General features: G+C 39.1%; 1 protein-coding gene across 1 annotated transcript; it reads right to left on the reverse strand.

The window, feature by feature from the left end:
• Positions 1 to 1112: 1112 nt before the first annotated feature.
• Positions 1113 to 25595, reverse strand: LOC136750510 (Fc receptor-like protein 5). The gene is made up of 11 exons (XM_066705668.1): positions 25577 to 25595; positions 15904 to 16188; positions 12829 to 13128; positions 8087 to 8383; positions 7671 to 7883; positions 7107 to 7403; positions 6691 to 6903; positions 6113 to 6409; positions 5667 to 5839; positions 1588 to 1647; positions 1113 to 1160 (listed from the first exon to the last, which is right to left on the reverse strand). The coding sequence occupies exons 1-11, from the start codon at positions 25593 to 25595 to the stop codon at positions 1113 to 1115; spliced, it is 2202 nt and encodes a 733-aa protein (XP_066561765.1).
• Between the last annotated feature and the right edge of the window lie 429 nt (positions 25596 to 26024).

The raw sequence follows: 26024 nt of genomic DNA on the forward strand, positions 1-26024 counted from the left end.
ATATGTAATCCATTGAATCACAAAAATATGAGTAATCGAGCAAGAGTGGCAAGGTATTGGTGTGAGTCACTGCTATACTCAGACAAGTGAGGGACTTAAGGTTGTTGGTTGATCGAAAATAAAGAGGTGAGGGGAAATGTGGAAAACATCAATACAGATTAAAATTAACACTGGAGCAAATTAGGTCTCTATCACGTTACAGTTCATAGTACTTTTAAAACGAACTATTCCAGAAATACTAGCAATAATGAAAATAACAAAACAGAATAAAGATCCATTAGAAAACAACAACCTTGGTTGTGAAGCTATACATTGGTGGCAGAATAAAAGGTTCTGGAGTATCTGAAAGCACAAGGCACTGATAAACAATGAGAAGAACACAGCATTCCCTACTATAGTCTACTATTATTTTAAACCTGGGGAAGTATAGGGATGGATGTTCAATTTAGGTTAATAGTTTCTAATCAATGCAGTGCTTGTCCACAGTTACCACACCCCTGTCTAAATTGAATTCAGTCAACAGAAATGGGATGTATATGATTTCTATTTTAAAAATCTTATTTGTGGCAGGTATCCAGTTAAACTACCTTGGCTAAAAACATTGATTGCAAAATGTTTTTAAATCAGATATTTTTGATGTTTGTGAAGTGAAGTTTACTTACTACACATTGATCAGCACTATAGGGCCTCAAAATTAAAATGGAAGCCATACACAGCAGTTTTTTTGCTATCTTTTCCAAAGTACCAGAGGATGCAAGTAAAATCCTGGGTAATGGATATCTTCTGGGCATTGCTACGGTTTTATTTTGGCAATTTTATGAGCTAGTTAATAAAAGAAAAAAAAACATGGAAGATCTAAAATCATGAAATGAGTGTGATTTAAAAATCACACACTGTACTATAAATGTATTAAGTGATACATTTACTACATGTATTAACTGAAATTTGGACAAACTAAATAAAATTAAAGAATGAACTTCAATGCCATCAGGCCCTAAACAGAAACAAAATTAGCAGAATACCTAAAAAACATTCATAATTCTAAAGAAAATACAGACTCAATGACCACAGCCTGGCAATTGAAAAGGGCAGAAAAAAACTAAAACCTTGGGTTAACGGACAGCTACAAGAGGTCGAAACAGAGATGCACTTCCTGTTACCTGCTCAAAATACAGAGAAATACGGGGAAAATACATTCCTACATTTGAAATCCTATTACCAGAATTGAAACTCCTAACAGATCACATTAAATTATCCATTCTACTGGGAGGAAGAGCAGACTGCAGCCAAATATGTATGGGCTTACCACAGGGACAGTGTAGGGACAGTGTGTAGGAACTGAGAAAGGAGTAGATGTTTAATTGTTTAATTCCATGTTTGTTTATATTTTCACATCCTTGTGAATATATTATGATTTTATAGTATTACTCTGTGTTGTATTGTCCCTGTAATGTAATACATTTTGAAAGCTTAGGCTACACCAGAGCACTCCGGTTTTGTCAATAAAGCTCATTTGAATATGAAAAAAATGTTTGCCATCAAGTAGCTCTAAACAACAATGAGACAGAAACAGCAGTGCTAACTTACTCTGGGATTCACAGGGATCCTCAATGCTTTCGTACAGAACATCAGCTGTTGTGGGGTTACCTGGAAATGAGAACACTGGATAACTGGTCATGAAAGAGAGGGAGGGAATGGAAGATGGTGGAAAAAGGACTAGTATTCGTTACCTGCATTTTTGTACTTTAGATTTGTCATTGAATAAAAGGTCTCCCCGGGTACATTCTTAATTTGACCTGTGGCAAATTAAAACACAGTGAGATGAGCCAAAGCACTGTGCAAGACACAGAGGATAACAGTCTTTATAGGCTGTCAAATTAGAACACACACATATACATATACACTCACCTAAAGGATTATTAGGAACACCTGTTCAATTTCTCATTAATGCAATTATCTAACCAACCAATCACATGGCAGTTGCTTCAATGCATTTAGGGGTGTGGTCCTGGTCAAGACAATCTCCTGAACTCCAAACTGAATGTCTGAATGGGAAAGAAAGGTGATTTAAGCAATTTTGAGCGTGGCATGGTTGTTGGTGCCAGACGGGCCGGTCTGAGTATTTCACAATCTGCTCAGTTACTGGGATTTTCACGCACAACCATTTCTAGGGTTTACAAAGAATGGTGTGAAAAGGGAAAAACATCCAGTATGCGGCAGTCCTGTGGGCGAAAATGCCTTGTTGATGCTAGAGGTCAGAGGAGAATGGGCCGACTCATTCAAGCTGATAGAAGAGCAACTTTGACTGAAATAACCACTCGTTACAACCGAGGTATGCAGCAAAGCATTTGTGAAGCCACAACACGTACAACCTTGAGGCAGATGGGCTACAACAGCAGAAGACCCCACCGGGTACCACTCATCTCCACTACAAATAGGAAAAAGAGGCTACAATTTGCACAAGCTCACCAAAATTGGACAGTTGAAGACTGGAAAAATGTTGCCTGGTCTGATGAGTCTCGATTTCTGTTGAGACATTCAGATGGTAGAGTCAGAATTTGGCGTAAACAGAATGAGAACATGGATCCATCATGCCTTGTTACCACTGTGCAGGCTGGTGGTGGTGGTGTAATGGTGTGGGGGATGTTTTCTTGGCACACTTTAGGCCCCTTAGTGCCAATTGGGCATCGTTTAAATGCCACGGCCTACCTGAGCATTGTTTCTGACCATGTCCATCCCTTTATGACCACCATGTACCCATCCTCTGATGGCTACTTCCAGCAGGATAATGCACCATGTCACAAAGGTCGAATCATTTCAAATTGGTTTCTTGAACATGACAATGAGTTCACTGTACTAAACTGGCCCCCACAGTCACCAGATCTCAACCCAATAGAGCAACTTTGGGATGTGGTGGAACGGGAGCTTCGTGCCCTGGATGTGCATCCCACAAATCTCCATCAACTGCAAGATGCTATCCTATCAATATGAGCCAACATTTCTAAAGAATGCTTTCAGCACCTTGTTGAATCAATGCCACGTAGAATTAAGGCAGTTCTTAGGCAGTTAAGGCGAAAGGGAGTCAAACACAGTATTAGTATGGTGTTCCTAATAATCCTTTAGGTGAGTGTATATCCATCATGCAATACCATCAGGGAGGCATCTGATTGGCCCCAAATTTATTCTGCAGCTAAAGTCATTAAGAACTATCTTCAGTGTAAAGAAGAACAAGGAGTCCAGGAAGTGATGGTATGGCCCCCACAGAGCCCTGATCTCAAAATCATCGAGTCTGTCTGGGATTACATGAAGAGAGAGAAACAACTGAGGCTGCCTAAAGCCACAGAAGAACTGTGGTTAGTTGCATTTAGTTAATTGATAAATATAATCTATTAACGTGTATTTTTGAAAGCATTCTTACTTTACACCTTTTTTCACACCTGCCTAAAACTTTTGCACAGTACTTTGTGTGTGTGTGTATATATACACTCACCTAAAGGATTATTAGGAACACCATACTAATACTGTGTTTGACCCCCTTTCGCCTTCAGAACTGCCTTAATTCTACGTGGCATTGATTCAACAAGGTGCTGAAAGCATTCTTTAGAAATGTTGGCCCATATTGATAGGATAGCATCTTGCAGTTGATGGAGATTTGTGGGATGCACATCCAGGGCACGAAGCTCCCGTTCCACCACATCCCAAAGATGCTCTATTGGGTTGAGATCTGGTGACTGTGGGGGCCAGTTTAGTACAGTGAACTCATTGTCATGTTCAAGAAACCAATTTGAAATGATTCGACCTTTGTGACATGGTGCATTATCCTGCTGGAAGTAGCCATCAGAGGATGGGTACATGGTGGTCATAAAGGGATGGACATGGTCAGAAACAATGCTCAGGTAGGCCATGGCATTTAAACGATGCCCAATTGGCTCAAAGGGGCCTAAAGTGTGCCAAGAAAACATCCCCCACACCATTACACCACCACCACCAGCCTGCACAGTGGTAACAAGGCATGATGGATCCATGTTCTCATTCTGTATACGCCAAATTCTGACTCTACCATCTGAATGTCTCAACAGAAATCGAGACTCATCAGACCAGGCAACATTTTTCCAGTCTTCAACTGTCCAATTTTGGTGAGCTTGTGCAAATTGTAGCCTCTTTTTCCTATTTGTAGTGGAGATGAGTGGTACCCGGTGGGGTCTTCTGCTGTTGTAGCCCATCCGCCTCAAGGTTGTACGTGTTGTGGCTTCACAAATGCTTTGCTGCATACCTCAGTTGTAACGAGTGGTTATTTCAGTCAAAGTTGCTCTTCTATCAGCTTGAATCAGTCGGCCCATTCTCCTCTGACCTCTAGCATCAACAAGGCATTTTCGCCCACAGGACTGCCGCATACTGGATGTTTTTCCCTTTTCACACCATTCTTTGTAAACCCTAGAAATGGTTGTGCGTGAAAATCCCAGTAATTGAGCAGATTGTGAAATACTCAGACCGGCCCGTCTGGCACCAACAACCATGCCACGCTCAAAATTGCTTAAATCACCTTTCTTTCCCATTCAGACATTCAGTTTGGAGTTCAGGAGATTGTCTTGACCAGGACCACACCCCTAAATGCATTGAAGCAACTGCCATGTGATTGGTTGGTTAGATAATTACATTAATGAGAAATTGAACAGGTGTTCCTAATAATCCTTTAGGTGAGTGTATATATATATATATATATATATATATATATATATATATATATATATATATATATATATGATTATTTAAATGTATTTATTTTGGTTTTGATAATTGGTTTGATTGGTTTTGTTTTTAGGTAGTATGGATTAAAGATTCCATGCACCCCATTATACTGTCTTTTTAATCAAGTAAATAAAGAAACTGATTTTCCTTTTCAAAAGCCATGCATACTTAAACATAAATATCAATATTTATTTAAGAAGGTAACTTTACTTTTATATATAGTTATGTAAACTTTATGTCTCTAAATAAAAAAACGTCTTAGGCGATAAATCAATTTTTTTGGTCATTTTCTGTCCCCTACCTGAATTACGACACTTTCTGAAGTAAATTGCCACTAAGAAAATAAGAAGGACAACCAAACTGATAGAACTGGAAACTCCAATGATCATTGTCAACCTATGAACTGGAGGGACACAACAAGAAGAAGGAATGTCCTGTAAGAAAGTGAATAATGGCAATAATGCACATATTCAAAAGTTGATCTAATATTCAGATCATCACAGCCCCAAAAATGTAAGTACAAGAGTGTAGACTGGATTACAGATAAAGAAAAGAAAACAAGAACAAGACTGATATGATGAAGATTTTAAAAGATATGCATATGTCTTTAGTTTGCCATACTTTTTCCATCTTGTAACAAATTATTGCTATTGTAACATTTTGGATGTAGTATTACTAGAAACATACACTGTATTGCATCCAACAAAGGTTAATTAAAATATGTCCAAAAAATTGTAGTACTGCAATACGACTGAATTTCTTATTTTTAAACTATAAAAAGATTGGTATGACTCACTTTCATCATTCGGTATGAGACCATCACTGATTCTAGAGTGAAATGGTGTAGTATCCCTTTCTCCTCTACACATGTATTTGCTTCTATAGGTATTATTTCCAGATTGAATTGTGTATCTGACTCTGTTGCCCCCGCTGAAGTCACTGTTGTGATGGGAAAGATTGTGTCCATCTCTGTACCATGTGTAGTTCCACTCCATATCACTGCCCTGAACCTCACACCTCAATGTCAGACTGTCTGTGATGAATATCTCTGTCCATCCAGACTCCAGAGTCAGAACAGCCTGAGGTCGAGCTGTAAGGATTTGAGGAAACAAAATCAGAAAAGAAAGCAATTTGAGTCAACATGCACAGAATGTGTTTTTCATCTGGAAAACTGCCTAATTTGCACATCGTAGCACTTACACTTATCATCTACTGTGATGTTCACAGGTTGGCTGTGATTAAATTCTATACTGCCCCTTGTAGCTCGACACCAGTATACACTATACTCTGTTGAATATCACAAAGAGATCCTTTATGAATAGATTCAGTACCTGGGAATCATATTATTAATTAAATATCGTACCTAATATGTCTAATGTCAGAGCATCACTGTACTGTGAGTGAAAGGACACCCTGCCCCTCGTAGCTCGACACCAGTACCGTCCACTGTGGGACAGAGCTGCCTGGCTGATGGTGTAACTGGACCCATCAGTCCTGCTGCTGTCAGTGTTGGGCAGTGCTGTTCCCTGTGTGTCTCTGTACCAGAGATACTCCCAGCCAGCAGAGTCTCCCCCAAGCCCACAGCTCAGGGTGACTCTGTCTCCTGTGTATATCTCTGCACTGGGGGGGTCCAGGGTCAGGAGGGGCTTTGGGCTGGTAGCTGAAACAGAAGAATAAAATTGAGATTTTCAGTCTAATACCTCTGAAACTGTCTCTCTAGGACACAATACATTATTATTTCTGTATTAAGATTTAATTAAATTAAGAAAATGTTGAAATATCAATTACTTAATAAAAGTACTGGAGGAAAGGAGCACAATTTAATGAACTATTAGTTTAATAAAATACAATACTCACCAGACACCTTCAGTGTAACAGGATTGCTTGAGTTTGTGTAAAATGATTTACTATTACTTTCCCCTCTACAGGTATATTGCCCACTGTGAGACAGAGCACCAGAGAGGATCGTGTATCTGTCTCCATCTCTACTGCTGGAGTCAGCCTTGTCAACAGGAAGAAGCTCCTGTCCATCTCTGAACCATTTATAGATCCACCCAGTAGAGCTGCCCTGAACCTCACACCTCAGAGTCACTCTTTCTGTGGTGAACATCTCTGTCCATCCAGACTGCAGGGTCAGCACAGCCTGAGGTTGAGCTGTATCCAGGATATATGAAAGAAAAGAAAGAACATTAACAAAATGAATGTGTAATGTTTATTGTATGATTCTGAAGAAAAGGGTCACCATTTCAATAAAAACATTTTCTTACTGAAACACTATACTCTGTTGAATATCACAAAGAGATCCTTTATGAATAGATTCAGTACCTGGGAATCATATTATTAATTAAATATCGTACCTAATATGTCTAATGTCAGAGCATCACTGTACTGTGAGTGAAAGGACACCCTGCCCCTCGTAGCTCGACACCAGTACTGTCCACTGTGGGACAGAGCCGCCTGGCTGATGGTGTAACTGGACACATCAGTCCTGCTGCTGTCAGTGTTGGGTAGTGCTGTTCCCTGTGTGTCTCTGTACCAGAGATACTCCCAGCCAGCAGAGTCTCCCCCAAGCCCACAGCTCAGGGTGACTCTGTCTCCTGTGTATATCTCTGCACTGGGGGGGTCCAGGGTCAGGAGGGGCTTTGGGCTGGTAGCTGAAACAGGAAAATAAATTCAGCTTTTCCGTCTGAAACCTCTGAAACACACTACATTACTATTTTTTCCATATCAAGAAAATAATAGATTACGAAAATGTTGAAATAATGATTATGGAAAAAGTACTGTAGGAAAGGAGAACAATTTAAAGGAACTGGTAGTGTAAGAAATACAGAACTCACCAGACACCTTCAGTGTAACAGGATTGCTTGAGTTTGTGTAAAATGATTTACTATTACTTTCCCCTCTACAGGTATATTGCCCACTGTGAGACAGAGCACCAGAGAGGATTGTGTATCTGTCTCCATCTCTACTGCTGGAGTCAGTCTTGTCAACAGGAAGAAGCTCCTGTCCATCTCTGAACCATTTATAGATCCACTCAGTAGAGCTGCCCTGAACCTCACACCTCAGAGTCACATTTTCTGTGGTGAACATCTCTGTCCATCCAGACTGCAGGGTCAGGACAGCCTGAGGTCGAGCTGTATCCAGGATATATGAAAGAAAAGAAAGAACATTAACAAAATGAATGTGTAATGTTTATTGTATGATTCTGAAGAAAAGGGTCACCATTTCAATATAAACATTTGCTTACTGAAACACTATACTCTGTTGAATATCACAAAGAGATCCTTTATGAATAGATTCAGTACCTGGGAATCATATTATTAATTAAATATCGTACCTAATATGTCTAATGTCAGAGCATCACTGTACTGTGAGTGAAAGGACACCCTGCCCCTCGTAGCTCGACACCAGTACTGTCCACGGTGGGACAGAGCCGCCTGGCTGATGGTGTAACTGGACACATCAGTCCTGCTGCTGTCAGTGTTGGGCAGTGCTGTTCCCTGTGTGTCTCTGTACCAGAGATACTCCCAGCCAGCAGAGTCTCCCCCAAGCCCACAGCTCAGGGTGACTTTATCTCCTGTGTATATCTCTGCACTGGGGGGGTCCAGGATCAGGAGGGGCTTTGGGCTGGTAGCTGAAACAGGAAATGATAGTTCAACAGTTTGTTCTCTTGTACCATTCATCTATGAAGGAGCCGCACATGTTGCTGGTGTGAGAGTTGTATTTAGTCTGAAATCTCAGGGTTCTTGTGGAACATGATTATATTTTCGATTGTATTGCACTGCCCCCAACCCCCACAACTGTTATTGCTTTTCTCATATAGCGCAACATTATTGTAATTATCCATAAACCTGTTCCGGGAGGCATTCTGAATTCTGGTGGGACGCATTGACAGACAATAATTCGAATGGGGACTGGGTGAAACCCGGAACACCGGGAAAGTGGATAGATTTACAAAGACATCCAATACTGATAAATACTTATGCCGGACTTTCAGAAAATGTAATTGAAAATATTGTATTACATAGTGTAAATAGTATTGATACTTAACTTTAATACTAACAATAATAATAATAATTACACCTTTTTTTACAATTCGTTAAATTGAACAGAATTTGTAAAAATAATAGTAGCATTAAGGTATAATAGTGCTACAATAGTTTCATGCTGGGGAAGCATTTCTGGCACTGGGAACAAACATCCAAATCGGTGACCCCACCACCACAGAATCGTATTTGTACATGCAATGTGAGCATTTCGAGGCTGACTTTCTCCATTTATGAGGTCAGAGGGCCTAATCAGGAAGAACCCTTACAAACTAACAAGACTTAGCACTGTATGTGACTAACAGCGGGTTTAAATACAGATCACAGTGAAGCAGGGGACAGAGATGTGCAGTGCTGGTCCAATGGGAGTAGAGGGCTGATGGTGCATGTCCACATGGTGCTGAGGAATGTTAATTGGGTGATTGCTCATAGTGCTGGGGAATGTAAGAGACAGGGCTAGAATTCAAGTGATGATGACCTCTGTAGGCGAAATGGGGAAGTGTAACACCAGTTTGAGTGTCTATTCCCAGTTCCAGAAATAGTTCCGCAGCATGAAACTATTGTAGCATTATTGTACCTTAATGCCACTATTACTTCTACAAATTCTGTTCAGTTTAAGAAATTGTAGAAAATGTGTATTCATTTTTATTATTATTGTTGTTGTTGTTGTTATTATAAGTATTACAGTTAAGTATTTAAAATTATTTACACTATGTAGTACAATATTTTCAATAAAAACACAAATTTCTTAAAGCTCACAAAAATAATTTTTCATTGTTTTCGACAACTTTGCAATTATTTCCACTGTTCTAGTGTTCTGGCGTTCCAGGTTTTACCCAGTCTCATTCAAATGGATTTTTAAAGAAATACAAATCTGCCCTGGCTACACCACACATCTTAAAAGAGCTAATGTGTGTTGACCTGACTGGGCATGTGACTGATGACCGATCTCACTGTATTCAGAAATATCTCAGTATAGTGTGTAAACTAAAATCTCACTGTATAAAGATGTGAAATCTCACTGCATACAGAAGTGAAATCTCACTGGCTGTATTCGAAACTGCATGCTACTACACTACATGCACTACATACCAACATGTCAGTAGTATGCAGTATACTATATGTAGTACTATATGAATTTGTAGTATGGTAAAAGTGCCCGGATGGCTTGCTACACTCGCCAAAATATGCAGTATACCAGAGCTCACTACACTGAATATTGCATCGCATCATGCTTCAAGTTTGCCTGACGTTCCATGTCTCGTGAGGTCACATGTACAGTGAGGGAAAAAAGTATTTGATCCCCTGCTGATTGTGTACGTTTGCCCACTGACAAAGAAATGATCAGTCTATAATTTTAATGGTAGGTGTATTTTAACAGTGAGAGACAGAATAACAACAACAAAATCCAGAAAAACATATTTCAAAAAAGTTATAAATTGATTTGCATGTTAATGAGGGAAATAAGTATTTGACCCCTTCGACTTAGTACTTGGTGGCAAAACCCTTGTTGGCAATCACAGAGGTCAGATGTTTCTTGTAGTTGGCCACCAGGTTTGCACACATCTCAGGAGGGATTTTGTCCCACTCCTCTTTGCAGATCCTCTCCAAGTCATTAAGGTTTCGAGGCTGATGTTTGGCAACTCAAACCTTCAGCTCCCTCCACAGATTTTCTATGGGATTAATGTCTGGAGACTGGCTAGGCCACTCCAGGACCTTAATGTGCTTCTTCTTGAGCCACTCCTTTGTTGCCTTGGCTGTGTGTTTTGGGTCATTGTCATGCTGGAATACCCATCCACGACCCATTTTCAATGCCCTGGCTGAGGGAAGGAGGTTCTCACCCAAGATTTGACGGCCCCGTCCATCGTCCCTTTGATGCGGTGCAGTTGTCCTTTCCCCTTAGCAGAAAAAAAACCCCAAAGCATAATGTTTCCACCTGTGCTTTCTTGAGCAGGGGGACCTTGCGGGCGCTGCAGGATTTCAGTCCTTCACGGCGTAGTGTGTTACCAATTGTTTTCTTGGTGACTATGGTCCCAGCTGCCTTGAGATCATTAACAAGATCCTCCCGTGTAGTTCTGGGCTAATTCCTCACCGTTCTCATGATCATTGAAACTCCACGAGGTGAGATCTTGCATGGAGCCCCAGACCGAGGGAGCCTGACAGTTATTTTGTGTTTCTTCCATTTGCGAATAATCGCACCAACTGTTGTCACCTTCTCACCAAGCTGCTTGGCGATGGTCTTGTAGCCCATTCCAGCCTTGTGTAGGTCTACAATCTTGTCCCTGACATCCTTGGACAGCTCTTTGGTTTTGGCCATGGTGGAGAGTTTGGAATCTGATTGATTGATTGCTTCTGTGGACAGGTGTCTTTTATACAGGTAACGAGCTGAGATTAGGAGCACTCCCTTTAAGAGAGTGCTCCTAATCTCAGCTCGTTACCTGTATAAAAGACACCTGGGTGCCAGAAATCTTGCTGATTGATAGGGGATCAAATACTTATTTCCCTCATTAACATGCAAATCAATTTATAACTTTTTTGAAATGTGTTTTTCTGGATTTTTTTGTTGTTATTCTGTCTCTCACTGTTAAAATACACCTACCATTAAAATTATAGACTGATCATTTCTTTTTCAGTGGGCAACCGTACAAAATCAGCAGGGGATCAAATACTTTTTTCCCTCACTGTATAGTACACTGAATTATTCACCTTCATACTGCATACTGTACTAGTTACTAGTCAGAAAATCAGTATGTAGCATGCAGTATTTACTTACCCAGTATGCAGTATGTAGTATGTGGTTTTGAATACATCCACTTTATATGTCTCAGTATATAGTATATGCATCTCAGTATGAAGTGTATACACCGATCAGACATAACATTATGACCACCTGCCTAATATTGTGTAGGTCCCACTGTTGCCACCAAAACAGCCCTGACCCGTCGAGGTATGGACTCCACTAGACCTCTGAAGGTGTGCTGTGGTATCTGGCACCAAGACGTTAGCAGCAGATCCTTTAAGTCCTGTAAGTTGCGAGGTGGGGCCTCTATGGATCGGACTTGTTTGTCAAGCACATCCCACAGATGCTCGATTGGATTGAGATCTGGGGAATTTGGAGGCCAAGTCAACACCTTGAACTCATGATTCATCAGACCAGGCCACCTTCTTCCATTGCTCCGTGGTCCAGTTCTGATGCTCACGTGCCCATTGTAGGCACTTTCGGCAGTGGACAGGGGTCGGCATGGGCACCCTGACTGGTCTGTGGCTACGCAGCCCCATACGCAACAAACTGTGATGCACTGTGTGTTCTGACACCTTTCTATCAGAACCAGCATTAACTTTTTCAGCAATTTGAGCTACAGTAGCTTGTCTGTTGGATCAGACCACACAGGCCAGCCTTCGCTCCCCACTTGCATCAATGAGCCTTGGCCGCCCATGACCCTGTCGCCGGTTCACCACTTTTCCTTCCTTGGAGCACTTTTGATAGGTACTGACCACTGCAGACCGGGAACACCCCACAAGAGCTGCAGTTTTAGAGATGCTCTGACCCAGTCATCTAGCCATCACAATTTGGCCCTTGTCAAAGTCGCTCAGATCCTTACGCTTGCCCATTTGTCCTGCATCTAACACATCAACTTTGAGGACAAAATGTTCACTTGCTGCCTAATATATCCCACCCACTGCCATGATAACAAGATTATCAGTGTTATTCACTTCACCTGTCAGTGGTCATAATGTTATGGCTGATCGGTGTACGTCTCAGGGTGAATTATGTCCCTAACAGCGCCTCATTATTAAGTCAATCAGAAGAACAAGGATCCTAATATATATATCAGAAGGCATTTTCTACATATTTAAATGTACATTAACACTGCATTCTGTTGTACACGTTAAACAATAACATGATTTCTGTACCTGAACTGTCATACAACTGTTCTGTGTCTTAACCGCCTTAAACATGACTCCTTTAATCATTAGGTCAGATCTACAAGATTATTTTTTTTTTAATTACTTAATGTTTAAAGTCACATACCAGACACTTTCACAATGACAGCACCAGGCAAACTCTGGAGACGGTGACTGTTGACTCTTTCAGCCTGACACAAGAACTGTCCGCTATCAGACACTGTCACAGGTCCAAGGCTGTACTGCTGCTGGTCTTCAGTACTGGACCTGGTGAGGCTTTCCAATATACCCAGTGCATCTGTCTGTCTTGCCCAGGAGTATTTCCAGCCAGCAGATACTTTACCAACACTACAGTGCAGCGTGACTGTTTCTCCTGAAATCACAGTGTCTGAGGGATCTACAGTGACCACAGCCTGAGGCATGTAGGCTAAAACAAATACAAATAAATATAGAAAATATCTATAATTAATAATAATTAATAATTTTGAAATGAGGAACATATACATTTGTGTATAGTTATTAATTAAGCAAAAATAAACAATTATAAATATCCATACATTCATTAGTAAAATTAAAAGAAATTGTATGACATTGTCATATTTGCAAAAACACCTGAAGACCTGCAGTTTCAAATTCAAACTCACAGATGCACACAAGAAAACTTAACTTAAAATGAACATGAGTAAAACCAAAGTCATATTGAACAGGTTTGTTAAATTTAGCGAACTTTAGGTAGAGCGATGGTTACTCAAAGAAGTCAAAAGTTATGTCTACCTTTGACAACAAATCAGTGCAGATGGAGATATGATGGAAGTAGAAAAAGAAGAGTTAAAATAGGATGAAGTGCATTTGGAAGAAACAGCACAACTGTGTTAGGAAATCTACCCACTTGCCTGCAGAGAAAAGTATTTGATCAATGCAAACAACCAGTGCTCACTTATGGCTGTGAAACCTGGTCACATAATGCAAACATTATACAGAAACTGATGGCATAATAATAATATAATGATGTATGCTTGGAATAACAAGAAGAGGTAGAAAAATAAATAAATGGATCCAAAATATGTGACATCATTGAAAGAGTGAAAATTTTACAATGTCAAAGGGCCGGACAAATTGCAAGAACAGATCACAGATGGACAAAGAAAGTTATTGAATGTATCCCAAGAGATGTTAAAAAATACCTAGAAGAAATCATACACATGATATGCAGACGTGACATGGAAAAGAGAATATTTAGATTGAAACAAAAGGACTTTTTAAAAATGTATTCTTGTTGTTTCACAATTTAAATTATCTTGCCTCTTCAAAATGTTGAGTAGGTTGTGTAAATCAAATTTAAAAAAAACATCAGAACTTCAGGTGGTAATACAACAAAATGTGATTATGTCCAATGGAAGTGAATATGTCCTATAGCTAGGGGCGGACTGGGACCAAAAAACGGCCCTGGACTCATGAAGGGCGGCTGCTGGTGAAGTGCCCAATGGCCAGTCCACCTACAGTGAGGGAAAAAAGTATTTGATCCCCTGCTGATTTTGTACGGTTGCCCACTGAAAAAGAAATGATCAGTCTATAATTTTAATGGTAGGTGTATTTTAACAGTGAGAGACAGAATAACAACAAAAAAATCCAGAAAAACGCATTTCAAAAAAGTTATAAATTGATTTGCATGTTAATGAGGGAAATAAGTATTTGATCCCGTATCAATCAAGATTTCTGGCACCCAGGTGTCTTTTATATCGGTAACGAGCTGAGATTAGGAGCACTCTCTTAAAGGGAGTGCTCCTAATCTCAGCTCGTTACCTGTATAAAAGACACCTGTCCACAGAAGCAATCAATCAATCAGATTCCAAACTCTCCACCATGTCCAAAACCAAAGAGCTGTCCAAGGATGTCAGGGACAAGATGGTAGACCTACACAAGGCTGGAATGGGCTACAAGACCATCGCCAAGCAGCTTGGTGAGAAGGTGACAACAGTTGGTGCGATTATTCGCAAATGGAAGAAACACAAAATAACTGTCAGGCTCCCTCGGTCTGGGGCTCCATGCAAGATCTCACCTCGTGGAGTTTCAATGATCATGAGAACGGTGAGGAATCAGCCCAGAACTACACGGGAGGATCTTGTTAATGATCTCAAGGCAGCTGGGACCATAGTCACCAAGAAAACAATTGGTAACACACTACGCCGTGAAGGACTGAAATCCTGCAGCGCCCGCAAGGTCTCCCTGCTCAAGAAAGCACATGTACAGACGCGTCTGAAGTTTGCCAATGAACATCTGAATGAGTCAGAGGAGAACTGGGTAAAAGTGTTGTGGTCAGATGAGACCAAAATCAAGCTCTTTGGCATCAACTCAACTCGCCGTGTTTGGAGGAGGAGGAATGACCCCAAGAACACCATCCTCACCGTCAAACATGGAGGTGGAAACATTATGCTTTGGGTTTTTTTTTCTGCTAAGGGGAAAGGACAACTGCACCGCATCAAAGGGACGATGGACAGGGCCATGTACCGTCAAATCTTGGGTGAGAACCTCCTTCCCTCAGCCAGGGCATTGAAAATGGGTCGTGGATGGGTATTCCAGCATGACAATGACCCAAAACACACAGCCAAGGCAACAAAGGAGTGGCTCAAGAAGAAGCATATTAAGGTCCTGGAGTGGCCTAGCCAGTCTCCAGACCTTAATCCCATAGAAAATCTGTGGAGGAAGCTGAAGGTTCGAGTTGCCAAACGTCAGCCTCGAAACCTTAATGACTTGGAGAGGATCTGCAAAGAGGAGTGGGACAAAATCCCTCCTGAGATGTGTGCAAACCTGGTGGCCAACTACAAGAAACGTCTGACCTCTGTGATTGCCAACAAGGGTTTTGCCACCAAGTACTAAGTCGAAGGGGTCAAATACTTATTTCCCTCATTAACATGCAAATCAATGTATAACTTTTTTGAAATATGTTTTTCTGGATTTTTTGTTGTTATTCTGTCTCTCACTGTTAAAATACACCTACCATTACAATTATAGACTGATCATTTCTTTGTCAGTGGGCAAACGTACAAAATCAGCAGGGGATCAAATACTTTTTTCCCTCACTGTATGCCTATACTGTATATAAGTATATTGGATCATTTAGATATCTTAAACTTTATATTTAAATGCAAGAAAAGTAAACAAATTGCTCAAACACTTGAAAATGTAGCTGAGAATGACTAACCCATCACTGTTATAACGAGATTAGCACTGTCACTCTGTTCATCTCCTCTTGCACCTTGACACCAGTACTGCCCACTATCAGTCACTGATACAGGGCTCAGGATGTAATGGGATCCATCCTGCCCACTGGTCATCTTGATAATCTCCATTCTCCCATCTTTATTTAATGCCCAGGAGTATTTCCAGCCACCAGAGCCCCTAACCTGACACCTCAGGGTGACTGTCTCTCCGGTGTACAGCTCTGTCCATGGAGGATCTGCAGTCAGCACAGCCTGAGGCCTGGAGCCTGGAAACGTTTGTAAAATTGAATTAGACATGCAATGTTGGCCATTGCAGTGAACACAAATGGCATATTAAGTATCCATGGAACTAGTCTTAAAACTACAGATGTTACACACTGACATGTGGTAAAAACAGGAACTGACACACTGTTTGTAGGAAGGGAGGGTGTCAGTAAACTTCACAACCTGCAGTCAGTATGTGGTAGGTGCATGACAAGTTCTATGGGTATTAGGAGACCGCACTGGTAGGATGTATTTGGGATGTCGGACAGGTGTTAAATAGTATTATTATGTAGTGATTAGGCCAGCAAGGTTGAAAGGTTTTACGTCAATTTCCTTTACCAATTTGCAAATCACATAGGTTATTAACAAAACAAGTATGTTAAATCTTGTTTTTGTCATTTCTTTTGATAGAATAAGTTATTATGTATTTTTAATATGTTTAAACTGTTCCCTTACCTGCTGGTTGACAAAAACAGAACCATGTTGTTGAAGCTAAAAGGAGAATGGGAGATTATTTTCTATTTAAAGTTCTGTGCAGTTCAAACTTTTAAATGTAATGTTTTAAAATAAGATTTCAGATTTAAACATTCACTTATACAAATAAACAATACATGATTTAGTCATGGCTCCATAAACATTTTTAAGCCTCCTGGTATAGGTACAGTACATCAGGAAGCAGATTCCCCTGAAATAATGATATATAATACATATTTAAATATGCTTGTTTTGTATGTACTGTAATAGTTTGCAATATTTTTTAGTCAAAATGCAACTATTAGTAAGAGCTCCAGAGGATACAATTGACAATGTAACTACCTACAATTATGCTAAATGTAAGATTAATAAATAATAAAACAAATTAAACAAATATCCTTTTCTAGCATCCAGAATACATTAGCATTAAGTAGTATGTAGTATGTAGTATTATGTAGTATTTACCAATATTAGAGCTTGGAAAAGCAAAGAGAAAAAAAAAAAATATTTAAAAGCACTAGCCAGACAAGATTAATATATTTTTCCAATAACAAAGTATGAGAATATTGATACTTACATATTATAACGAATAGTTCACTCAGCTTCATCTTCATTTTTTAAGTGTGTTTCCTGCTTTGATCTGTAAAGCTAACCTCAATTTTCTCAGTGGCTTTTACACTTAGTTAAGCATACTTATATTTCCTTATATGCCTTGGATGAACCTCATTGGTTTAGGTATTAACAGTCATACAGTAGAGTTTTCATTTCTGCATTTTTAAACTTAAAGAATTTTAAATAATTTGCCATGCTTCAAAATATAGCTGTCTGCTCTCATCTCATCTGCTCTCAACAGTAGTTGGAATATCCCTCTTGAAAGTTGCTAAACCTCTTGAAAGGAAGTGGCTACTCAATGTTTTTAAAGTCAAAGGAAGATTTTCAAAAGTGCCATTAGTTTTAAAATCACGGTTTTATGTGTCTTTATGAATTGTTATCAAAGATCCTCTATCTAGACCTTGATATTGCAAAAGTCAAAAACTGCTTTGATCGTGATCGCTTCAGATTGCTGTTTTTTTATTTGTTTGTTTGTGTATTGAAAGATTTGTGAAGATTGGAATCTTCAATATAACAATGCATCGAGGTGCATAAAACATTAGAAATGCATCCTGATCAGAGTCAGAGTGCATTGCTTTGTATACAATTTGTTCTGACCATTTTGTTACATCCAGTGTTTTCTTTATAATTTTTTTAATCTCCTTTTTTTTAATGAAGCAGCAGCTATCAAATTTCATGGGGAGCAACATGACTAGTTTATCTTTCTAAAGGTCTCATTTGCATACCTGTTTTACTAAAATTATTTGCATAATAAAATCGATTGTAGTAAGTGCTGAGAAAACATCAGGCCAAAAAGAAACATGTTCCTTTCCGTTTATGATTGTGTGGTTTGTCAGCATGGAAAGCGTCACAATCACAATGTTATCAGTTGAGAATGATTACCCTTCAGTCTGTCACATGCTACCAAACGAACACCACAAGAAACAAACACAAGTGCAAGCCATGTTCACTAACACTGATTCTTTTCATAGCAACAGGCTACTAAAAATAAAGTTCTCAGTTTGCAGAACACCATATTGAGAAGTGGACTTTTCCACATCATTGTGTTACAACATGAAATCAGAATGGATTTAATCAGGAGTTTTTGCCACTGATCAACACTGAAAATGTCCATAATGTCAAAGTGAAAAATATAATCTGCAAATTGTTCAAAATTAATTACAAATATGAAACAGAAAATACCCCTTCAGTCAATATTTGGTAGAGGTACCTTTGGCAGCAATTACAGCCGTGAGTCTATGTGGATAGCCTAAAGCTCTACCAGCTTTGCACATCTGGACACAGCGATTTTTGCCCATTCTTCTTTGCAAAATTGCTCAAGCTCCTACAAGTTGGACAGGGACCTTTTTGGGCAGCAATTTTCAACTCTTTCCACATATTCTCAATTGGATTGAAGTCCGGGCTTTGACTGAGTCACTCCAGGACATTGACCTTTTTGTTTTTAAGCCATTCCAGTGTGGCGTTGGTTGTATGTTTGGGGTCATTGTCCTGCTGGAAGATTTATATATATAAATAATTGTGTATTGCCACTTTGTAATATCATATATAAACAAACACAGCCATTGGCCATTGTCTCACGGTACCATTTAATTTGTAGCAATTAGTGATTTTGGTCTGTTTGTAAACCATAGATACCATTTGCTGCTTTAGCAGTGTAATGGGTTGTAAATCTGCTGGGCTGGGTTATGCAAGACTATTTTGAATAGCTTTTATCTTAAAGCTTCAGAATGACATTCTCAACTCTTCTTCCTTGGGCTGTGGTAGCACTCTTCGGAAATGACAAGTACAGCCTTCTCAAGGTAATAAGCGAGAGTCGGTAGTCCGCAGCAGTTTAAACTTTATTCACTTTGTTGAATAAATAGAGAGGAAGGAGTAACCTCAATCAGCACTTTGTCTCACACCCATATGCCATTAAGTGTCATCAAATGTCAAACACTGGCAATCCACCAAACTCTTCTGGCCATGAAATCAAAGGTAACCAAAATGAGAATGGAATCAGTTCTCCTAACTCATCACCTGCAAAAAAGTAATTTGACAATTTAAAAGATATGAGGTTCACGGTGCATGGATCAGTCCCAAGCATTTAAAAAAAAAAAAGTACAGACAAACGGTTTAAAAAACAAACAAGTATCATTCTGTACTAGATCACTATACTAGTAGTACTGTATTAATCATCACATTTATGAGAAATCTGTGACAAATGAGAAATTTAAAAATGAAGAATCCCTTAGACCAGCAGAACTCTGTAAATCTCTTTTTATTTATTTAATCTGGTCATTACACACTAGCCCACTATGAAGAAGGTATTTTTACACATTGAAACATTCAAATGGAAATACCACATCTGTAGTCTAAATCACAACAGGGTTAGTAAAAAAAAATCCCTAAATATGTCAGTGGGCAGAATTATTGTATAAAACAAACACTTTATTTATGCATTGTCAGTAAAATGTAACACAGGAAATGTTTCTGTTCCAGTCATGACAGTATTGTTTTATTTTTTAATATAAATTAAAAAAAATACATATATGCTTGTTTCTTTGTTTCTTTTATTTTTTGAAAGTGTAACTGCAATCTTTTTCAGCAGTCAGTATTATTGGAAGAATGTATTTTATCCTCCAACCAATATAGAATATTTATGCTTTAGAAAATACGTAATGTCTTTCTGCTTTATTAAAATTGTTTATCATGTAGATTTAATTTTTGTGGTTGCTGGCACATTTATTACACAGTTTTGTTTATTATTTATTCTGGTGGGTACCAAAGTAAGTAAAATACAAAAATAAATAAATTATTGCTTCAACCAACAGGGTATTATGGGGAATGTTGTAGACCCAAATGCTAAACACAGGATTTAAATAGGAGATAGACTGTCTAATTATTATTTTGATAATGCGATCATCATCATCGTGATATAATTATGATCCAGGCCACACCTGCTATAGAAACATGAATGGAGATCATTGTTTAAACAATTCTTTGCTACATTTTTAACAAGTTTGGTCCTGGCCTTGTAATGGTAAAAAACATTGTCTTTTTGTTTGTCTGTTTGAGGTGGTTCTTCAATGTTTTTACCTCATGCTTCCACTGACACCATTTTACACAGAATACCTTTAAAACTTCAAATTTGTGTGACAGATGTAGCCACTAAAATGAAAACAGAGAACTGACGATTTTAAAGCTGTTGCCACAAATAACAATGGAAAATAAACTGTCAACACGCAGCAGTACTGAGTATGTCCTACATAACAATATCAATGAGCACTCATCAAACTCATCTACTCAGTTTCCTTTGATCAGCTAAAATTAGGTGCTATTGCTTGTTTTTGTTGTATTTTTTTTTAGAACAACCTGAATGTAGGAAATACAGCCTTGATCTTAAAACTGTTACAGTCAACATTTCTACTTAATGTGTTAGCTGTGGTTAATTGCAGAAACTAATGCCAGTGAAACACAAGCACTCCACTGTGAGACTAGGCCCTAGGGCTGTCATGCTGTAGCTATGTGTAAGATCTAATGTAGTTTGTCTGTATTGAAACCCCCTACAAGCTTTGAATTTGTGCATAACTAAATCTTCACAGCAAGCAAGTGACACGAGACTTATTTAACTTTTTTGTGATAATTATTTTCTGCAAAATATATAGGCTATAGAGTGCTACATGATTGAATTTTCTGCATATTAAAAAAAAAACTGTTGTGATTGCATTTCAATTTTAAAACCTTGCATACACTGTAATGCACTAAGCTAAGCAATTTTATAATAATAATAATAATAATAATAATAATAATAATAATAATAATAATAATAATAATAATAATAATAAATAATCTTAAACAAACACATAGAAATTTGTTTTTTAAACTAAATTCTGCTGTTACTCTGGGAAAATGTCAATTCTACTGGATTCAATCTGATAAGCAGGATAAAGCAGGATATTTTAGATTTATTTTTGTGACAGGCTGCATTTTATTATTTTTGTATTGTATGGAAGGCTAAACGCCAAACAAAATAATAAAGAGTCCAGTTACAGCTTTGAAGATCACACATAAAATAGAGGTAGGCAAACTTGCACAGGGAATTAGAAAGCAGGTTTGCTGTCGCACCCATGACACTTGGTTAGCAATAAGCACTGCTTAGTGTATGATTGTCCACTTTATGACTCTTATCTTGGTGTTGTATACGCAGTACTCAAAGTGCATGCGGTGAGAATACTTTATAGTTGATATCTGAAACTCAAGCTGAAGCTGCAGTACAGTAATTCCAGGAAGGATTCTAAATGTAGTTCTTATAACTGGATGGTGTAATTCATAAAGAATATGTCCATGATTTTAATTAAAGATATAATCTCCATGCATAGCCCTCTCACTCTACCCTGCTTTCTCCTGTCTTTGTTTGTCTCTAGCCCCCTCTGCCTGCCTATGTCTGCATAACAATATTAGAAACATTAGAAACAAGATTATATTATCTGTTTCAAGGTAAAGAGGTTCAGTTCTTTGGACTTGCAAGTGCAGCAGATACCAGTGAGTCCAGATCACAATCCTTGGGGTTTTTCTCTAGGCAATCAGAGCAGGATACCTGGATTTATTGCTTCCAGGTACAGGCTCCTCAGAATGCGCAACAAACCCATTATGTCAAGGTGACCCCAAGACCTCAGACATTTCTACACTCTTTAGAGCCAAGGCAAGTGATGTCACCAAAATAGGTTCATATATACAATGAGCCATGTTAACTATGGATAGGACAATGGGGGATCTGGTACCATTTTGCATTATTTTCTGTCTTCATTTTTCTTCATATTTCTTCTTTCTCCTTGTTTTTCTTCTCGAGGATGTAAGGGCAATGAGCCAATGAAATCATTTGTTGCTACACTGGTACTCATTAATGTTTAGAGCTCTTTCATGTTTCATGTGACTCTGCATGCCTTGGTTTAGATCTATAGCTACTTAAACATGTTGAATGTACACATGTTCCAGAGAAACCTGGAGTAAAACATGGCAATGCAGAAGGAGTGGCTGAGGTTTACATTCATGCGTCAATGTTCTACATCATAGAAACCTGTTACTTTTCTAAGACAGAAGTGTTTTTCATTTGTATGATGCCATTGTAAATTGAAGAGTTTTTTTATTTAGGCTGTTGGTGCTATAAGTATCTTCTGTGGGTTTAATCCTGCCATGCCATTTTATAAGTTATCATACAATACTCTCAAATACTGTACAGCTTGTCAGGAGAGCTGACAACTGAATTGAATTTCACCCTGCATCTTACTGACAATGTGTCTGAACAGATCTCTGCATGCCTCAACACTGGAATTATTATTATTTTCTTTTTTTTAGAGAAATTAAAACCAAGTGCTTGGCAGAGGCACATGGTTACACCCAACAGCCAGTGCTTTTCACAGGGCCTGTGAGTCTGTGATTCGGGTGTGGTGCTGTGATTCTGTAATTAAAGAACTCCCCATAGTCTAGAGCAGCAATTTAAGAGAGATGAGATCAGTGCATTACCTCAAGGGCAGCATTCAGGTTCCCTAGCCGGTTTGTCTGCCTGCTTTTCAACAAAACTGCCTCCAGAAGTTTACAACACACAATGTTGTCAAGGAAGGTTGTCTCCACTACAGGAAAAGACAGCGGTGTGCTATGTAGCTTAGCCCCTGTGTGTCCTTTTAATGGCTCAAAGGTTAAGTGGATTCCATTAAATTTGTCAAAGAGTGTTATGGGAAATCTAACAACATGTACGTACAATCAAGCTTCATAGAGAGCAAACAGTGGAGAATATCTCCTTTGGGGCATGGGTAGGGCCAGAGGTTGCAGGGTGGCTAGAGGTGAGTGATGGCAAGAATGAGTTATCACTTTCCTGAAACTCCTTAATCTTTTATGCATGATTGACAGATTTACATCTTCCGTACAAATAGCCTGATTATTATTTAGCATATGCATTTCCCATTCTGTTTTCAGAGCACTGTTCAAATGATTGATTGCTTAAATTGCCTTAAAATAAAAACATAATACAATAAACTAATGAGTGGCAGACACATTTTATAAAGGCATCAAAAGAGGCTAAATGCACAGTGTTTGAAGTATTATTTTTTTATTACCACTCCTTATGTTTTATTTTACAGCTCTGCCAAACTGAATGTCATGTACTAGGGTGTGGTCAGCTGTTCAGCAGGCACACACCCATACAAACCCTATCACTTTCAACCATTGCTGCTTCCACAGACCGAAGGCCTTTTCGTTGCATTCTTTGCACAAGTGACAACCAATGTCTTCTCTACAGTGTGAGGTGGGACCCACCCTTAGTTCTAAATTGTAATAGAATGAATCAAGGTTGTGGAGTTTAGACTTTTCACTTTTGTCTGTGATCTCGCTATTGAATCACTTGAGGCTTTTCATAACCTGCACCTGACAACAGTTTAAGCAATCACCTTCGTATTCTGTTTGGTCTAGTATTTTAACTTCTTCTTCATATTATATGGTGGAGAATGGACCGTCATTGATCCCAATGGATCTCGACAAGCCACAACATATAGCAACAAGAAGGAGATAGCTGTACATGGAATAATTTGAGGAATGCCCTTATCCAGCAGAATATAATGTAATAGTTGGTGGGGCCATAATTTTAACCATACCAACCTCTATATCAAATTATCTTTTGTTGACCCTTTTTTGACCCATGACATAGGACACTGGTCTGAGAGGTTTGGTGAGTATATAGAGGCAGACAAGCATCAAACCAAGGATGCCTAGATGCCAAAACTAACTGATTAACTTGTATTATTGCCACATGTCTTGATTGTACTTGTGAACAGTTGTTAATGCATTCCTTCATAAAATATAGGAAGTATCAATATGTATCGGGGGCATATGGGTGACACCTCAAATTAGCATTGTAGTTTTCAGCTGCACTAAGAGCAATGGTGAATATACAGTACTGTGCAAAAGCTTTAGGCAGGTGTTAAAACATGTTGTAAAGTAAGAATGCTTTCAAAAATAGACATGTTAATAGATTATATTTATCAATTAACTAAATGCAAAAGACTATTCACCCGTTGTTACTACTGCATTACCATACTAGCCTAGAGGGACCCTAGTGATAACTTGTAAGTGAGTCATACTTCCAGTCTGTGTTATTCTGCTGCAACCAGACAAGCTGAAGTGCCAGTTTTGTGGCAAGGCAGAGTTCACATGTCCACCACACACATTGGTAGCTGTTTGTCTGCATGTTTATGTTGAAGTTGCTGTTTTGTGATAGTATAGCCTCTGAAGCCATTACCAAAGCCCACCCACCCTGGTCTATGGGCCAATCCAGTGCTTCCCATTGCCTGAATCAATCAAGTCATCATATTTATTACAATGCTGGTGTGAGCTGAACAGAGTCGAATTACAATGATAATTGAGGCCTCATGTCCCACCAGGTATGAAGAGGACTAAGTAAAATAAGTTGTGTTTTGGAAATCACCAATTATTTAAATCTGTGTTGCCCCAACTGAGATTCTTAGCTGATTTAGTGCTTTATATTTTGAGGCAGCATGACAGAGAAAAATACATGTTAACCCATCCTAAGACACTCGCACTGTTAGGCCATGCATGTTTCACACTGGGGAACCAGATAAAGATGTGGATTGATGAAGCACCAACTGGTAATATATAACGTAATAATACATTTGTGGGCTCACTTATTTAAACAAATAAACTACAGGAGGATTTGTAGATAGGGCAGCTTGAGAATTCAGCCAGGACACTGGTGTTCGCCCCCCATTCATGACCACAGAGTTAGGGCCTTTATTTAATGTCTCAGCTGAATGACAGTAGTTGCCTTAGCACAATGTCCTCTTCTAGTTTTACTCTATGGGAGATTTGCTTTCTGCAATTCTGATTCAGTGTGAACTGGGCCCCCTGATGGTCTACCTGCACCACTCCATCCAGTGACCTGACTTTCCCTAGAGGTCTCCCATGCACATATTGCCCAAACCCAGTCCTGCTTACCTGCTGAGAACATTGCAGGGGTACAAGCACCCAAAAGAAACAGGGGGCACTTTTGTATAGCAAGCTGAAGAACCTTTGACTTGGCCAATTGCACAGAATTAAAGCAGTAATCCCTGCACTATAGGTGCCCAACCTGCGCTCCAAGCACAGGTCTTTACCGGTTGAGCCACCCAGGTGTCTTGGGTGGAGGCTTTAAGCAGATCAGTCGCTCAGGATAGGTGTGACTGGAACATGAGTCAGCAATGACTACTGAGTTTAAGTAGACAGCAATACTCCTTCCAGTGTGCAAATCACTGATCGATAGATAGATAAATTACTCACCAACCTGTCTGTCCGACATGCTGAGTTATGGCTCCCAATACCCCAAGTTATATATACAGCGTCCTATCATAACAACTAGGTTTTGTGCTTGTATCTACAGAGAAAATGTAAGGAATTGATCTGGGTATTAATGTAGGTCGGGAATATTGAAGCAATGCAACTGGGAGTACAATCACAACAGAAAACCTTACTACTTATAGATGGACCTTTGGTAAGGAGGGAAATATGTAAACTTAGATAGAAAAATGCCTTCCTGGATTTCCAAGACAGATAACATCAACTCTCCCTTATATACCAGGATTCTCCCTCATTCTAATTCTGGACAACTCCCACGTCAGCTCTTCTACCACTCTAAATTTGTATTACTGTGGCATTCATTTGTCATTATTTAAAGATTGTTGAAAAGTTTGATTACCAAATATGAAGGAACTGCATGTGTTTGGCTAGA

This window comes from Amia ocellicauda, chromosome 5 (genome assembly GCF_036373705.1).
Source record: "Amia ocellicauda isolate fAmiCal2 chromosome 5, fAmiCal2.hap1, whole genome shotgun sequence".
Lineage (NCBI taxonomy): Eukaryota > Metazoa > Chordata > Actinopteri > Amiiformes > Amiidae > Amia > Amia ocellicauda.

Bases quoted from the DNA above. Each gene is read 5' to 3' on its own strand.
- LOC136750510 (XM_066705668.1), bottom strand. The intron at 7,404-7,670 runs GTGGGCAATATA...TTCCTGTTTCAG, and splicing joins CTCTGGTGCTCTGTCTCACA to CTACCAGCCCAAAGCCCCTC. The intron at 1,161-1,587 runs GTAAGTTAGCAC...TATTTTGAGCAG, and splicing joins GGATCCCTGTGAATCCCAGA to GTAACAGGAAGTGCATCTCT.